This window comes from Lepidochelys olivacea, assembly GCF_965140295.1.
Source record: "Lepidochelys olivacea isolate rLepOli2 genome assembly, chromosome: 2".
In the NCBI taxonomy this organism is placed as follows: Eukaryota; Metazoa; Chordata; order Testudines; family Cheloniidae; genus Lepidochelys; species Lepidochelys olivacea.
Window position 1 is genome coordinate 232,367,084 of NC_140412.1, and position 18,620 is coordinate 232,385,703.

Consider the following 18,620-nt stretch of genomic DNA (forward strand, 5'->3'; position numbering starts at 1 on the left):
AAAATATTGCAAAGCCTAATATTTTTAGTACAACAGAAAAATAATGGATAAAAATAGGAAATGCAGTATATCTAATGAAAATCATCTTTAGAACACACATTTTGTTATATTATACAAAGTGTTTAACTCACAAGGCATCCATAAAGCTATATTCTGTGCCCAGATGTTAATACGAAGCATTTACTGACTTCTGGGGGAGCAACTGAAAAAGAATTAGACCAGAAATATAGGTTATATTATGTTTTATTATATGAAAGAGTAATATTTTACCATGAAAAATTCACAGTTAATATAAAATGCTTGGTAAATAGATGTTGTCATCTATCCTTGGTAATTTTTTAATGTTTTGAGTGAATGTTATAAATGCAAGGGAGTATATTCAATATTCAGTTAAATGTAGAGGATTGTGAGATGGTAAACATAAAGCAGTAAATGTGAATAGAGGTAAAAAAGACCTTCTACTGCTTTTCAGGTGGCATATCTTTTAAATAATTTGCTTCCCACACTATCTTGCTGGAAATTCCGGTATCTGAATGGAATAACTAATCTGATATTTTTTCTTTTATTTTTCTCCAGCAAACAGCCCATACTATTTCTTTTATCTGACTCGATGCAGCAGTGAATTTGGTCATACATTTTCCCCCATTCCAGGAAGATGGCCCAAATCCTGCCGTTGATTCTAACACCAATAGACCCCTGTGTCCAGGCAAGGCACCACATAGGTGTTGGAGTGTAGCCATGCCACATACCATGCCCAGCCAATTGCAGGATCAGGACAATGGTGGGGGTTATAATAACTTGTTCAGTCTCATAAAATTGCAGCTGTGTTATCTGACCAATGACTTTCTTATTGTTCAGATTATGCCATCTGCTTTCTATTAATAGAATCATAGAATATCAGGGTTGGAAGGGACCTCAGGAGACCATTGTTGTTTTGGGATACATTTTCAAAGCAATGAGCCACTGCCATTGTTGTTAATGGAAGTTCTGTCATTAAGAGCTGAATCCTGCAAATTTCAGTGGAACTAGTCACAATGTGTAAAGTGAAGCTCATGTACAAATCTTTGCAGGATCAGGGTCTTGGGCATGCATGTAACTTTACTCAGATAAGGAGGCCCACAGAATTCACTGCGCATACCAGTAAGTAATAATTTTGCTCTGATTCTGCAAAACTTAGTCACATACTTGACTTTACTCCAGAGACTAGCCCCATTGAAGTTCATGAGGCTGCTCACTTAAAGTAAAGTTTTGCATGTGCCTAGAGTTGCAGGATAGCAGCCTAAATTGTTTTACTGCTATAGATATTGCCATGGGTATAAACTCCAACAGACTGTTTTGAAAGTTTAGAGGAGCATGTACCGCCCTGCTGTAATTATATAACTATAATGTGGGAGACTATTCAGTGGTAATAAAATAGTAAATAAAACAAGACAGATATTCTTAAAAGGAACTACTAACAAACATTTGTAAAAATTATTTTGTTACTATTAAAACCTTTGGGTTTTGTTTTTGGTTTATTTGGGGCTTTTTTTGTGAATGAATATTTTTTAAAATTAAATCTGTAAATGCTAAAATATATGTGAACTTAGGTTGATCTCATGCCCACCAAATACCCAAGGTGTGGTAAACGTCCATAACAACACTTGGCTTGGCATGTCTTTCTTCTTAAACATCTTATTCTATTAAGACTGATTTCCCTCAAGCTGTATGAACATATATCTATGAAAAGTCTTTAATGAAAAGACTGGTCACACAGCAGATGGTGAACATCTGTTCTTATCTCATCCTTACATTTAAACTATTAATAAGAATATCGGCACTAGGCACTAAATCAGTCTAGGAAGTTCAGCACTCTAAACTAACTCTTTTCTCTATTGCAGTGGTTCTTAACCTTTACTGCACCCCTTTGGTTCTCAAAATATGTTCTCACACCCCTTATCAAAAATTGTTGAAGTAGGTCAGTTCTTTAAACCTAGATATAGTTTTTGTTTGTGTATTACAGTAATCGTCAAAAATATATAATGTTAATAAATACATAGGTTTTATGAAACAAAGTAGTTGTACTTACGTGCCTGTGCTTAATTTGTGTTTTCGATGATTTACCTTCTAAAAAAATCTGGCATGTCTCACATGTCCAGAAAGGGCATCTTGCACCCCCACGGGGTGCGTGCACCCTAGGTTAAGAACCACTGCTCTATTGTATAGTGTTGGGAATCTTCATATTGTAATATCTAAAGGTTTCAATGAATGACAAAAGCCCCACTATGAGAGTCATGTAAAATTTGACCTGAGAAATCACCAGGGCCTGGACCCAGCAAAGCACAGGAATTACTTTAAGCACAAGTAGTGCTATTGACTTCGGTGGAGATACTAATATGCTTAGGATAGGCATGTGACCAAGTGTGTTACTGAATCAGGACCTACAGTGCTGGTCTTCAAAAATGCTCAGCACCCAAAACACCAGATATACTAAATGAGAGCTGTGAGTATTAAGCACCTCCGAAAATCAAATTGTAGAAGATCTGATGTAGGTAAAGAAATCTTGCATTGGCAGGAGGAATGGACTGATGTCTATTACATCTTCCTTAATCTAGTTACCTTTGTTTACTTACGTTTTCCTAGATTGTCCAGAAGGATATTGCAAAAACGGAGGAACTTGTATCATCAAAGATGCTGTTCCTTTATGCCGGTAAGGTTCATTCTCTTATTCTTTTGAGAAGAGTTTCTTTTGTTCCCTACAATTAGAAATGACAGTCAATGGAAATGTGTTTCTGAAGAGTAAATTTGCAGTGCATGAGTTTGCACTATTCTCATTTACAGTAGCTGAGTGAATAAGAGACCAACAAATAATGAGGATGTTTTGAGAAGAATATTAGCGAACAAGCAGAATTTTCCATGACTTTCATCTGTCCTGTAGTTAGGATGGCCTGTTTTTTCAACACCTAACGTTTCCTCCATCTCATATTGCACATCAACATTTAAAAGAACATATGGTTATGAAAAATAATGCCTTGTTTACAACAGACATATTGTGCATCTCAAGGAAGATTCACAGCAGGCCATGTTCCCAGCTCTTCATTAATTTGTGATGTATCTCTGGCATAACATTATTTATTGTACATATTTCACCTGTTGCTTTTCCACTTATGTAAAAAAAAAAGGGGGTTAAATGCATTTAGGAATGTTGCAGTGCAAACCAGGGGAGCAATTGTGAATGCCCTTCCAGCTTCTGAAAAGCAATTGCTTTTTATTTGTCACGAGCAGTGATTTTCTGTATTTTCAGCACAGGCTGGACCACCAACTAGCCAAATAGACTATGAACAGATAGATTAAGATCTCTACAGTATTAAGGGAGAGTGAGTTTGGGGTGGCTGTTTACACTAGTGGGCAAAAACAATCAAGCCCTCTAATCAGGGTGAAAGTTGAGGTTGGCTTTACCTACTTGGTGCCCCTCCCTAAGTCTCTGTCATGGGTGAATGCAAGAGAAGAATCAAAAACACAGGAGCCTCAATCTGCCTTCCATTTGACTTGTTCAAACTTACAGTATCAAACTACAGTTGCTGCATTCCTTTGATAATCACAGCCAAAAGGGTTGGTGGGAGTATGAAGGTTCATTTGTGGAGGATGGGTACTTCAATCCCTATGCAGGGGGTAATAGGAAGACAAGGTAAAAAAGTCATGTAGTAGGCACAAGTCTCGATCAAGTTTCAACATCTGTTTGACGTCTGGAGCACAGTGTTGGCAGATGTGGATCCTGCCATTCCGTTCAAGTTGCTGAATATAAATTCATTAGTTGATAAATCATAAAAAGTAATAACTTAAATTAAGGGAGAGGCCCCTTTGTTCATACAACTGATGAACGGATGACACTGCAGGGCGTATATTGACAAAGTTGTCTCCAGCCAGGCTTACAATTAAACATAGAGCAGTGGTGGATTGCAGCTTTGGTGAGCTGTATTATTTGCACCTGACCTGAGGATCTCCCACCGATTTGTATGTGAACCCTGAGCTGGGGCTTGCTTTGGTGTGAATGTCACTCCAGTGCACCACGCATTCCTACTTGACCTGATTAAGTTCCTGTCTGTAGTGGATGTGCAACTCAATGCCCCAGCACACATGGGGCACCCAGGCAACCCCCCCCCCCAAGTTTTAGTCACAGGTATTTTTAGTAAAAGTCATGGACAGGTCACAGGCCATGAATTTTTGTTTACTGCCTGTCAAGGTTCCTTCCCCACTCTGAACTCTAGGGTACAGATGTGGGGACCTGCATGAAAGACCCCCTAAGCCTATTCTTACCAGCTTAGGTTAAAAACTTCCTCAAGGTACAAACTTTGCCTTGTCCTTGAACCCTATGCTGCCACCACCAAGCGTGTTAAACAAAGAACAGGGAAAGAGCCCACTTGGAGACGTCTTCCTCCCAAAATATCCCCCCAAGCCCTACACCCCCTTTCCTGGGGAAGGCTTGATAAAAATCCTTACCAATTTGTACAGGTGAACACAGACCCAAACCCTTGGATCTTAAGAACAATGAAAAAGCAATCAGGATCTTAAAAGAAGAATTTTAATTAAAGAAAAAGTAAAAGAATCACCTCTGTGAAATCAGGATGGTAAATACCTTACAGGGTAATCAGATTCAAAACATAGAGAATCCCTCTAGGCAAAACCTTAAGTTACAAAAAGACACAAAAACAGGAATATACATTCCATTCAGCACAGCTATTTTACCAGCCATTAAACAAAAGAAAATGTAACATATTTCTAGCTAGACTGCTTACTAGCTTTTTACAGGAGTTCTGAAGAGCATTCCTGATCTGTTCCCGGCAAAAGCATCACACAGATAGACAGACCCTTTGTTCCCCTGCCCCTCCAGCTTTGAAAGTATCTTGTCTCCTCATTGGTCATTTTGGTCAGGAGCCAGCGAGGTTATCTTAGCTTCTTAATTCTTTACAGGTGAAGGGATTTTGCCTCTGGCCAGGAGGGATTTTATAGTTCTGTATACAGAAAGGTGGTTACCCTTCCCTTTATATTTATGACATTGCCCGTGACCTGTCTGTGACTTTTACTAAAAATACCTGTGACTAAAGCACTGCCTTAACAATAAGAGGCTCAGACTGAAAATGCGTGGTCATATTGCTCTGAAGTGGGATGGTATAGTGGTGAGAAGACTGTGCAAGTGTCAGAATGAAAGCTGGGGCCAAGAGAATATTTTCTCACCAAATTGATTATACACAGTTTTAACTCTAATATTAGCCAGACAGAATGTACAGTACTGTACATTCACATTTAATACATACTACTGTTCACACATAATATATTCAATTCACTGTTTTATCTTCCCTCTATTTAAAGCAGACACTGGATATATAGCAGGTCAAATTTAGGATCAGCTACATCTGCCCACTATAAAGAGAACAAAGGGCATACTTTTATTAGTGCCTGAATTGTAAGGATAGTCTATTGTTAAGCAGTAAATGTAATTACATCCCCTGCCCTGTAGTAAAACAAGTGTGTTAGAAATATATCTTCATTAAACACAGTTTTTCAATTATACTGAATATGTACAATCTAGCCACCTGAGCTACAGAGATTAGAATGTCAAAGAAACATCATACACAGATTACTAATTGAGGTTCTGTGTGTCTCAGAAAATGTTAGTTCTTATCCAAAATATAGAAATCAGGGTTTGATTTTGTTTTACTAGATTGAAATGAGAAAGATGCCTTTTCCTTTTTATTTTACAGAGGAGAACTGAGATTACAGGATTATAGTTGATTCAGAAGAGCCTTTTAACTATTTCTTCTTAGATATGCTAGCTGGCCTCAAATTTTCACTCATCACTCTTAAGAGACCCAAATAATCTGTTTTAATCCACAATCAAAGTGGTTTATTGCCTGTGGCACAATAGTGTTTTGCAGTATTGCATGAAAAGATGAAAGTGGAACTTTTTAGTAGCTAGACATTTTCCTCAGTGTTTGAGCTGGTCTCTCAAATTCTAAATCCTGTAATATGGCAGGAATTTGTACTTAGAAAGCCTAGGTGCCCACAAACAATTCTAAATGATGCCATAGTACATTGGATTTTTGGTACTAGATAAAAGTCCGTAAATAAATTGTTACTAACATGAATGGCTCTCTAAAATTGACTTGTATCTACACACAATGGTTCAAAGATTGAGGGTGACATAAATGTTGTGTAAGTGAATGCAAGCTGAAAGGATGGTAGAGTGGGGATGTAGCAGAAAAATCAGCCAAGCCTAGGTTGTACATAAAGCAGCATCTCACCTGTTAGAAGCATTATTGTCTATGGTTTAGAGTTCAAAAGAGTGGGAACCAGGAGATGTAGGTTTGATTCCCAGCTCTACCAATGATTCAGTGTGTGACTTTATGTGAACCTCTTAATCTCTCTATACCTCAGTGTCCACATCCATAAAATGGGGATAAAACTTACTGTACCCACCTTTGTAAACCACTTTGAGATCCTTTGATGAAAAATACCATTTTAAATATTTAATCATTTAATTATTATTTTAATTAATTATAATCTCAATGTAAACAAATATGACATGTACTATATTATGCTTATAACCATAACTAGATTCATTAGAGTAAATAAAATGAAAAATTGCTGCTGATAATTACTGCAAATACATTTGCTTCTGTCTCTACAAATTCCACACCTTATAAATATTACATGGCCTATTAAGGAAAAGTCAGAGTGAAAAATGCAAATTGCGCTGCAGGTAGCAGTGCATGAATACTCATGTTGGCATCCACAGTGATTAGAGATGCAAAAATGCAGGCACAGTTATTTGCAGACACAAAATTTTGCCCTCGTAAACAAACGCCATTTTAGAACATTTTGGACTTAATTTTAACAGTAGACAAGGTTTGGGAGCTGTTGTGTCATGGGTATATTTATTAATGAAAGACATTGTTCAGGTGGAATCTCTATGTAACATCAGAGTGATACTTGATGCACAGCTCACTAACTTTTTGTACGGGCACATTAAGAGTTGCACTCAAATTATTAGTTCATTTTTTCCCCGCTGAATTCACCTGAGTTACTCTGAAAAAAGCTGCAACTCTTTGAAACCAAGGTTGAAAGCTAAGTTGTCAGTCAGTTGATAGGTGCTTACTTTAGAGCAGGGGGCCTTATAACTAAGCAAATAAGGAATCAGGAACATAAGTTTCTCCCAGCAGATTTCTGATAAATTACATTTTAAAAAATAATTTCACTTTGTCATTGGACACTTTCATGGGATTTACTTAGATACACAAACTATATATTTCCACTGCTTTTTCACATAATGTTTTCAAGAAAAGCTGTCAGTACAGGAGACCCACTTCCCTTCACAAGCATTATTGGCCTGATAGACAATCCAAGATGTGTGCTGTTTGTTTTGATCTAGCTACAACTATATCAAATACTGGAATGTTCTACAGTTTGCCATATTTAATCAGAAAATTTTGCTTCTTTCCTCAGTTTCAGTACCTAGTTTTTTTTGGCAATAAAATCGGTCATTTGAAACTTGCTTTCTTTTAATATGGAAGCAAGAAATTCCACTTTATTTAAGTTTGAAGGAGGAGGAAATAAATTGCAATTTGGGCTGACTATGTTTGCCCCCATTCATATTCACTTATGTGGAAACATTCATAGAGTTTGTGCATGAATGTTTGGGGAGGAGCCTGTGGTGTTGATTCTCCACTGCCTTTCACTTTGTGTAGTCACTTACACCTGCACAAATTGGTGTAAAATGCTACATTCTGATTTGTTTTGTCCTCTTTGCACAGGTGGAAATGAGTACACAAGTTGCAGGTTATGGCCTGCATTTATGTGAATATGTTTGTCTATGTGTAGGCACATATATGTGTTTGTGATTCTGAATTTGCACATGGGAAGTGGTATAACAGCTATATTACAGGTATTGTCTTTTTGGATCTTGGCGTGAGGGTGGTAGAAGGTAAGAGCAGAGGCTGATTTTAAAAACTGAAAGCAAAGGAACTGTTTGGTCATCATGCATGCTGCTGAGAAAGCATTTCAAGGAATGTGTGCTTTGTTTTAGCCATGATAAGGAGTTCAGTGTAGCAGGTGATAAGTCTGGTGTTGATAAGTAGATTTGAGCATCAGTGGTGTGCAGGTGATACTTGAACCCATGCAAATGGATGAGGTTACCCAAGAATAAGTTATAGATAGAAAAGAGGGCTTGATGTAATCCTGAGGGACATGTAAGCATGAATGAAGAAGAGGAGAGGAGAGAAGGGGTTGCTGAATGAGTGGTCAGAGAGATGGGGGAAAGAACCAAGCAGAGATAGTGTTATGAAACCTGAGGTGGCACAGAATGTTAAGGAGGAGGAGGTGAGTCTAAGTGTCAAAGGTTGTTGGAATATTAAAGAGGATAAGGATGGAGTTTAGGCCTTGAGATTTAGTCTTGAGTATGTCAATGGAGACTTTGGTGGAGCAGTTTCATAGAGCGAAGTGAGTGAGTTAGAGGAGAAAGAGGTGGTTAGGGACTATTTAGAAAAGCTGGACGTGCACAAGTCCCTGGGGCTGGACAAGTTGCATCCGAGAGTGCTAAAGGAATTGGCGGCTGTGATTGCAGAGCCATTGGCCATTATCTTTGAAAACTCGTGGCGAACGGAGGAAGTCCCAGATGACTGGAAAAAGGCTAATGTAGTGCCCATCTTTAAAAAAGGGAAGAAGGAGGATCCTGGGAACTACAGGCCAGTCAGCCTCACCTCAGTCCCCAGAAAAATCATGGAGCAGGTCCTCAAAGAATCAATCCTGAAGCACTTACATGAGAGGAAAGTGATCAGGAACAGTCAGCATGGATTCACCAAGGGAAGGTCATGCCTGACTAATCTAATCGCCTTCTATGATGAGATTACTGGTTCTGTGGATGAAGGGAAAGCAGTGGATGTATTGTTTCTTGACTTTAGCAAAGCTTTTGACATGGTCTCCCACAGTATTCTTGTCAGCAAGTTAAAGAAGTATGGGCTGGATGAATGCACTATAAGGTGGGTAGAAAGTTGGCTAGATTGTCGGGCTCAACGGGTAGTGATCAATGGCTCCATGTCTAGTTGGCAGCCGTTGTCAAGTGGAGTGCCCCAGGGGTCGGTCCTGGGGCCGGTTTTGTTCAATATCTTCATAAATGATCTGGAGGATGGTGTGGATTGCACTCTCAGCAAATTTGCGGATGATACTAAACTGGGAGGAGTGGTAGATATGCTGGAGGGCAGGGATTTGATACAGAGGGACTTAGACAAATTGGAAGATTGGGCCAAAAGAAATCTGATGAGGTTCAATATGGATAAGTGCAGGGTCCTGCACTTAGGACAGAAGAACCCAATGCACAGCTACAGACTAGGGATCGAATGGCTAGGCAGCAGTTCTGCGGAAAAGGACCTACGGGTGACAGTGGACGAGAAGCTGGATATGAGTCAGCAGTGTGCCCTTGTTGCCAAGAAGGCCAATGGCATTTTGGGATGTATAAGTAGGGGCATAGCGAGCAGATCGAGGGACGTGATCGTTCCCCTCTATTCAACATTGGTGAGGCCTCATCTGGAGTACTGTGTCCAGTTTTGGGCCCCACACTACAAGAAGGATGTGGAGAAATTGGAGAGAGTCCAGCGAAGGGCAACAAAAATGATTAGGGGTCTGGAACACATGACTTATGAGGAGAGGCTGAGGGAACTGGGATTGTTTAGTCTGCAGAAGAGAAGAATGAGGGGGGATTTGATAGCTGCTCTCAGCTGCCTGAGAGGTGGTTCCAGAGAGGATGGTTCTAGACTATTCTCAGTGGTAGAAGAGGATGGCTCTAGACTATTCTCAGTGGTAGAAGAGGACAGGACAAGGAGTAATGGTCTCAAGTTGCAGTGGGGGAGGTTTAGGTTGGATATTAGGAAAAACTTTTTCACTAGGAGGGTGGTGAAACACTGGAATGCGTTACCTAGGGAGGTGGTAGAATCTCCTTCCTTAGAAGTTTTTAAGGTCAGGCTTGACAAAGCCCTGGCTGGGATGATTTAATTGGGGATTGGTTCTGCTTTGAGCAGGGGGTTGGACTAGATGACCTCCTGAGGTCCCTTCCAACCCTGATATTCTATGATTCTATGAAATGAAGCCTATATGCCAGTTGCAGACCACTTGTTTGAGTTTAGAAATTCAAAGAAGACTAGAACAGTTGAAAAGACAGGTAGTATTGAGATTTGGCTTTTGGAGAATGAAGAAGGTAAGAGCCTGTTTGTATGAAGACATTCATGCACAGATTACATAGGTAGCACAGAGGAGTTCAGTTTCGTATCTTCCCATTATATTACTACAATCTGCAAAGTGATATCAAGGCAAATACAAAGAATTTTCCTGACTTCAGTGTATTTGTGAGTTAGAAGACAGATTAAATATTTGACTTCCCTAGAATAAATAAGAATGAAGCCACCTGCTGCAAAAAGAAATATACAGTATTGATGGAAAAGCTCCTTTTTAGATTTGCTGATGTCTCATGGAAAACTCTTTGCTGAACATCCTGATCAGAAACAATTCTGTTTTTCCTATACTATGTTCTGTTTTCTTTTTACACTTTATTTTTAATAAGAATATTTGCATGAAAACAAGATGTTTGCTCAGGAGGGATTAATATGCTTCTATTGCTGTTTTTCACCTGAAGTCTCTAACATCATAATCATCTCCAGAACCACCAAGTGTGATGTCACAAACAATATTAGTGTGCAAGTGAACAGTAAGCTTCAGGAGAAAATGAACCCTTCAGGAATAATGTCTTGTTTTCATGTCATAAAAACAAGAGTAATAGGGAGCAATACAGGAAAATACAGCATTTGCAACATAAACAGAACTGTCTCTAAGCACAAAAGAGCAAATGTTCTGTGGCTCCTTAAGATCAGTGTTGTGGAGCCTGTTTTGTAGAAGTTGTGTGAACAGTGCCAAACATTTTTCTTGAGTATTTGCTTTCATTTAACAATGAATTTGCTTTGGCCACCTTCATCTCTTTTGTGTTTGCTTTTAGCAAGCATATGCGTGATTAAATGGTACTTACCAGAATGCTTGTGGAATTTAAAGTTTGCAGATTCAAATAGTCCAAGTTCATGACTCTCTTCCTCCCTCCATCCCTGAGGTAGGAAGGCAAGTAATGTACTTCAAATCTGGGTCCACCTACATACCCAGGGTATCACGCTCTTGGTTATGTATTTGTGTAATTTGCCAGTTGCCCTTCGGCATACGGTGAGCCAGTACTAGACCTATCTCATCAGTTTCCTGTTCATGCTGCTGGGACCATAGAGATGAATTTCTTCTCCAGCAGGCAGAGAAGCGGTATCATCTGGCTATTACCAACTGTCACAGAGTTGGTCAAGCTTCCTCTTCTGGACACTTAGTGTGTTGCTGTGTCCAGGCTCACACCCTGGATCCAGGTTCTTCTGAGTCTGGGCAGGCTCCTGGCCCAGACTCTGGCTCTAGCCTATAGACTCACTCCCGGCATGCAGACTCCCTGTCTGATACCCCTTCTTGAAAGTGGGACTCCTACAGTCTAGCTACCCTGGTGCTAAACGATCAAGTTTCCCGTGCAGTTTAAGCATACCCTTTCTCAGAAGTCTGCCTTAGTGCATACTCTGGTTTGCAGTTTAACCATTCAGGGACACATGACAGTTGAAGCCAAAAACTTAGTGGGTGAGCAAAGTAACTTCTTAAACACTTAAAGAATCATAGAATATCAGGGTTGGAAGGGACCTCAGGAGGTAATCTAGTCCAACCCCCTGCTCAAAGCAGAACCAATCCCCAACTAAATCATCCCAGCCAGGGCTTTGTCAAGCCTGACCTTAAAAACTTCTAAGGAAGGAGATTCCACCACCTCCCTAGGTAACGCATTCCAGTGTTTCACCACCCTCCTAGTGAAAAAGTTTTTCCTAATATCCAACCTAAACGTCCCCCACAGCAACTTGAGACCATTACTCCTCGTTCTGTCATACACTACCACTGAGAACAGTCTAGATCCATCCTCTTTGGAACCCCGTTTCAGGTAGTTGAAAGCAGCTATCAAATCTCCCCTCATTCTTCTCTTCCTCAGAATAAACAATCCCAGTTCCTTCAGCCTCTCCTCATAAGTCATGTGTTCCAGACCCCTAATCATTTTTGTTGCCCTTCGCTGGACTCTCTCCAATTTCTCCACATCCTTCTTGTAGTGTGGGGCCCAAAACTGGACACAGTACTCCAGATGAGGCCTCACCAATGTTGAATAGAGGGGAACGATCACGTCCCTCAATCTGCTGGCAATGCCCCTACTTATACACCCCAAAATGCCATTGGCCTTCTTGGCAACAAGGGCACACTGCTGACTCATATCCAGCTTCTCGTCCACTGTAACCCCTAGATCCTTTTCTGCAGAACTGCTGCCGAGCCATTCGGTCCCTACTCTGTAGCGGTGCATGGGATTCTTCCGTCCTAAGTGCAGGACTCTGCACTTGTCCTTGTTGAACCTCATCAGATTTCTTTTGGCCCAATCCTCTAATTTATCTAGGGCCCTCTGTATCCTATCACTACCCTCCAGAGTATCTACCTCTCCTCCCAGTTTAGTGTCATCTGCAAACTTGCTGAGGGTGCAATCCACACCATCCTCCAGATCATTAATGAAGATATCGAACAAAACCAGCCCAAGGACCGACCCTTGGGGCACTCCACTTGATACCGGCTGCCAACTAGACATGGAGCCATTGATCACTACCCATTGAGCCCGATAATCTAGCCAGCTTTCTACCCACCTTATCGTCCATTCATCCAGCCCATACTTCTTTAACTTACTGGCAAGAATACTGTGGGAGACCATGTCAAAAGTTTTGCTAAAGTCCAGGAACATCACGTCCACTGCTTTCCCCTCATCCACAGAGCCAGTTACCTCATCATAGAAGGCAATTAGATTAGTCAGGCATGACTTGCCCTTGGTGAATCCATGCTGACTGTTCCGGATCACTTTCCTCTCCTCTAAGTGCTTCAGAATTGATTCCTTGAGGACCTGCTCCATGATTTTTCCAGGGACTGAGGTGAGGCTGACTGACCTGTAGTTCCCAGGATCCTCCTTCTTCCCTTTTTTAAAGATGGGCACTACATTAGCCTTTTTCCAGTCATCCGGGACCTCCCCCAATCACCATGAGTTTTCAAAGATAATGGCCAATGGCTCTGCAATCACATCCACCAACTCCTTTAGCACTCTCGGATGCAACACATCCTGCCCCATGGACTTGTGATCATCCAGCTTTTCTAAATAGTCCTGAACCACTTCTTTCTTCACAGAGGGCTGGTTACCTCCTCCCCATGCTGTGCTACCCAGTGCAGCAGTCTGGGAGCTGACCTTGTCTGTGAAGACAGAGGCAAAAAAAGCATGGAGTACATTAGCTTTTTCCACATCCTCTGTCACTAGGTTGCCTCCATCATTCAGTAAGGGGCCCACACTTTCCTTGACTTTCTTCTTGTTGCTAACATATCTGAAGAAACCCTTCTTGTTACTCTTAACATCTCTTGCTAGCTGCACCTCCAGGTGTGATTTGACCTTCCTGATTTCTCTTCTGCGTGCCCGAACAATATTTTATTTATGAATACTTTATTCATACAGAAAGCACATAGACTTATAGATCCATGCAAAAACAACAAACTTGCATGCAAAACTCTCCCTCAAGTATCCTCACCACTCGAAGAGCCCTTTGGATTTTGGTTTGAGTCTTTTTAGTGTCCAGTTTCCCCCCCCCGCCCACGGACCTTACTTCTCCAACTCAGTCTTTTCTTCCTGGTCATGGCTTCTCCTCTATGACTCCTGCAGCAGGCTCCCCTCAGCTGGGGTTGGTCAAAAGTTTCCCTCCTCCTCAGAAAGTATGTCCTTTTGTGTCTTCCCTGAACCTCCCAGCATCTGACTTTTTAAAAGCCAGTGCTAATGCCTGGTTTCTTTCTTATTCTTCTTAGATTTTCCACTCTGCTGCAGATAATCTGGGAAGAACCAGGTTCCCTAGCCTCCAGCAATCCCATTATTTTAAAGTGCTCCCATTTGAACAGGAAGCTATTTAGGTTAATGACTCTCCATTGTTCTTGGTCTGGAAGAGAGGTGCCACCAAACCTGGTACCAGATGGTTGATTGCACATCTGCTGAGGAATTCAATGATGCAGCAGTTTCATAAAATCACCCAGAATTCATAAATTGTGCATAGGCAGATTCCCCAAATCATTACACCAACATCCTCACCAGTAATCAGCTTTGTGGATTCTTCAAAGGTACAATCCTTTATGAGTGATCGTTCTGCTGGTGTTTTTCTTGAGTGGATCAGCATAGGTAACAGTAGTACACTTGGCACTATACGTAACTTCCCCAAGAGGCAGTCTCCACCACTTTCTTCATCTGATGGCAGTGAAGCTGATTCTCCTCCTGTAGCTCTTAGAGAAGGCATGAAACTGTAAGACCAGCTGAACTGGCTGCAGATCTCTAATGGTATGCTAAGAACCATGTTCACGTACTCAGTACTCGCAAAAAGAAAAGGAGTACTTGTGGCACCTTAGAGACTAACCAATTTATTTGAGCATGAGCTTTCGTGAGCTACAGCACTCCCTCATGATTAGGTTAAGCATTCATGAAGCAAGTTATGTGAGGGAAACAGCATTCATGAGCTAACTTCTCCACATTTTTCCCATTGTCTAAGGAGGCCTCAAACCCAGAAGAGAGATTGGAGATGATCAAGCAGTCTTCTATGACAGCATACAGCTTCTCCAACATATTGCTCACAATGTGCTGTAACTCAAATCCACACATGCAGTGTCAGACTGAAACATGCTGCAGATAAGGCTGACCGTGTGTGTGTGTGTGTGTGTGTGTGAAATAGTTTGGCTACTAGTTCTCTTTACCATAGTTCTCCCATTCCCTCCACTGGCAAGGACATGCTAAATTTGCTGCTTTCACTGATCGGTAGTCTGTGCCTGGCCTTTTGGAAAAAATGGCTTGGCACCTACTACCATGGTACAGGCTATCAGCTCCCAGAAGCCCTCTCCTTCCACATTTTCAAGTGCCAGCATTCTCTGAACTGGCATCATTCAGTAGCAGGGTCTAGGGATGTGCATAGTGGTGTCTGGTCCCCCACTTAGAGCTCTCAGCAAGGTCAACTGGGCCTCCTACCAGCCATGAAAGTTATAGGGGTGCTGTTGTGCCCCATCATCAAGGATGGCACTAGCTCTAACTCATGGCATGCTGGTAAGGAAGAGTCCACTCGAGCTGAGCCAGGCTGCTGCCCATCTTGGGGTTTTATTATTTATTTAATTTATTGTTTATTTATTATTATTTTATTTTTTATTATTATTATTATTATTAGAGACATCACTATCATTGTGGTTTGTGTGGTTTCTGAGAGGTGAGGTACCTAGCTGTTTGAGGTGAGTTCCATGCTTACTCATCAGCTGTCCAGGATCAAATGAAAACTACTTCAACATCCATGATTTCTGCCTTCACTATTTCCCAGATGGATGCTGATTGCTAGTATCGAGCAGTTAGATAGAGCAGGATGGGACTTTCCATCAGTCCGACTGCTTTCCATGGCCTCTCTTATTGCTGTACCTGAGTTATTGTTCTACTATACTGTCATAAATATAAAGGGAAGGGTAAACCCCTTTGAAATCCCTCCTGGCCAGGGGAAAGCTCCTCTCACCTGTAAAGGGTTAAGAAGCTAAAGGTAACCTCGCTGGCACCTGACCAAAATGACCAATGAGGAGACAAGATACTTTCAAAAGCTGGGAGGAGGGAGAGGAACAAAGGTCTGTCTGTAGTCGTCTTGGCCGGGGACAGAACAGGAATGGAGTCTTAGAACTTTTAGTAAGTAATCTAGCTAGGTATGTGTTAGATTATGATTTCTTTAAATGGCTGAGAAAAGAATTGTGCTGAATAGAATAACTATTTCTGTCTGTGTATCTTTTTTGTAACTTAAGGTTTTGCCTAGAGGGGTTCTCTATGTTTTTGAATCTAATTACCCTGTAAGATATATACCATCCTGATTTTACAGGGGGGATTTCTTTATTTCTATTTACTTCTATTTTTTATTAAAAGTCTTCTTGTAAAACACTGAATGCTTTTTCATTGTTCTCAGATCCAAGGGTTTGGGTTTGTGGTCACCTATGCAAATTGGTGAGGCTTTTTATCCAACATTTCCCAGGAAAGGGGGAGTGCAAGTGTTGGGAGGATTGTTCATTGTTCTTAAGATCCAAGGGTCTGGGTCTGTAGTCACCTAGGCAAATTGGTGAGGCTTTTTACCAAACCTTGTCCAGGAAGTGGGGTGCAAGGTTTTGGGAAGTATTTTGGGGGGAAGGACGCATCCAAACAGCTCTTCCCCAGTAACCAGTATTAGTTTGGTGGTGGTAGCGGCCTGTCCAAGGTGTAATATTTTGTACCTTGGGGAAGTTTTGACCTAAGCTGGTAAAGATAAGCTTAGGAGGTTTTTCATGCAGGTCCCCACATCTGTACCCTAGAGTTCAGAGTGGGGGAGGAACCTTGACATATACTCAGATGGAATGTGCACTTTGTTTCTAGACACTCGTGAAACAAGGTGTTAACAACACGGTACCTTGAGGTCCTCTTTCTTTCACATTTCTAGTTGTATCTTCCTTCTGTCACTCTACGTCAGCCCTCTCCTAATCTTTTCTCTCTTACACATCCTGAGAATTAATTGGCTCTGTGACAGCATCCTCACCTACTGCCCAGAAATATGTTGAATCCAGATGTGATTTGTCTGTGAGTAACACCGAAAATTACAAACCAATAAACAACATGCATTGGTGTATTTTACAGAAGGTGGGACACTGCTTGACGCAAAGGTTGGAAACGTGTTCCTCAAACCCCTTGCCAGAGCTCTGGCACAGAGACAATTTAACAAGCCACACCAAGATCTAACTGCTTCCTTTGCAACAAGGACCATGCAACCTCACATAGCTACTTTGTATCCATGACTGTGGTGAAGTAATAGCTAGGCTAGTAAATACTGGACATTTGTTGTATTTTGTGAGGAGTAAGAATGAGATATTGCTTGACTCTGAATACTGAGTATCAATGACTGTCAGAGAACGTTTTGCAATCACTTCATAGAATAAAAAAATCATGACAACTCATTAAGTGAATTTAAATAACTATTAGACTTTGAAGAAATCCTGATCTTCCATTAGCAGAGAAGCAAGCTAAATTTGTTGAGTACATTTTGTGCCATGAAATATTTTGTTCAGCTCTACTCATTTTGAGTAACTTTTAAAATTTAATTGGTACGCTTAAACTCAAGCAGGGTTTTAAAATTTGTTTCTACCCAGTGAGGCCCTTTTCCATAAAAAGTGAGGAGTAGGTTGAGTACATGGCTAAACATGGTCTTTTTAATACATGTGTGTGTGGTGAGGGGTTGAGTACATGGCTAAGCATGTTTTTTTTAATACATACATACATATAGATATAGACTCTGTGTGTGTGCACGTGTGCACATGGTTCTGACTCTCTTCTTTCTCTTCCTGTTTGCATGTAGAAGCCCTATCCTGAAGTAGACCCATGCATCCCTATACATAGGGACATCTGTTTTAAATAGCAGTAGTCCCAAGAGACCACAGAAGGGGAGAAAGGGGCACCTAAAAATAATAAATATGCGACTGTTTTGCGGAGGAATAATCCCTTCTCCCAAAAGTGTAGATAGCTGAGGGCTGGGCAGAAGCACCTGGACCAACCCCCACAAGAGCAGTGAGAGAAGCCAGTAGGGAGAATGAGGAAGCAAGATAGATTGGGTTGTGGGGGGCTCTGAAAGGAATAGTTAAGACCTTCCCCACACACACCTATAGACCGAACGGGAACCTGGAGAAGTGGGTGGCTAAAGATCTACTTCCTTCTCCCCCAAAAAGAGAAGCCTCAATTTCAAATTGCTTTCCAGGTTTTGGAGTTCACTACTGGGCAAACAGAGCTAGCTGGCTGTTCTGGATATAGTGTCTTCGGAAGGAATCTGCCTGTCTCAGTTTCTTTAATGCCAAAAAACAGTTTGCCTCACTGTGCCTGTTAAACTCTACCTCTGAGTAGCACGATGGATGCAGGCATCTTATTTGATTAAACAAATGTGGCAGCACTGCCCCAAATTTTTGTTTCTGAGCATCCAGCATTGTAAAGGTGTGGTAATCAATTTAAGTAATCAGATTTGATTTTCTTACCAAGCAGCATATTTTCTGCAATGAGAAACTGAAGGTCGGATTGCTCTATAAAACTGGAAGAAAGCAAAGTATCTTCTACTTTCTGTAACCCACTGTCTGAAATGAAATATTATTGCTTTGATGATCTGACAAAAGTATTGTTTGACTAGCACTGTTACAATATTCAGGACAGCACTCTTTATGGAAGGACACTGGCTGGATTTAGTCCATTGTCATCGTCCACAGCGAATTGTTACCCGGATATCTTCCAGTTCCCTTTTTATTACTTGTTTGGTATGTGAATAGTTTTTTCTTTACGGAACAGTTGTACTAACCCAAGACATCTTGAGTTGCTAAATAAAATGGAGAGACTCATGAAAGGAAAAGGAGTACTTGTGGCACCTTAGAGACTAACCAATTTATTTGAGCATGAGCTTTCGTGAGCT

General features: G+C 41.0%; 1 protein-coding gene across 1 annotated transcript in view; it reads left to right on the plus strand.

The window, feature by feature from the left end:
• MALRD1 (MAM and LDL receptor class A domain containing 1) overlaps positions 1–18,620 on the plus strand; it is a gene marked incomplete at both ends in the record, with an annotated part of 444,317 nt that overhangs the window by 385,966 nt on the left and 39,731 nt on the right. The window contains one exon of the mRNA XM_084621129.1: positions 2,623–2,689. Within this exon, the coding sequence (XP_084477255.1) occupies positions 2,623–2,689 (67 nt within the window). The remainder of the gene's footprint in view (positions 1–2,622; positions 2,690–18,620) is intronic.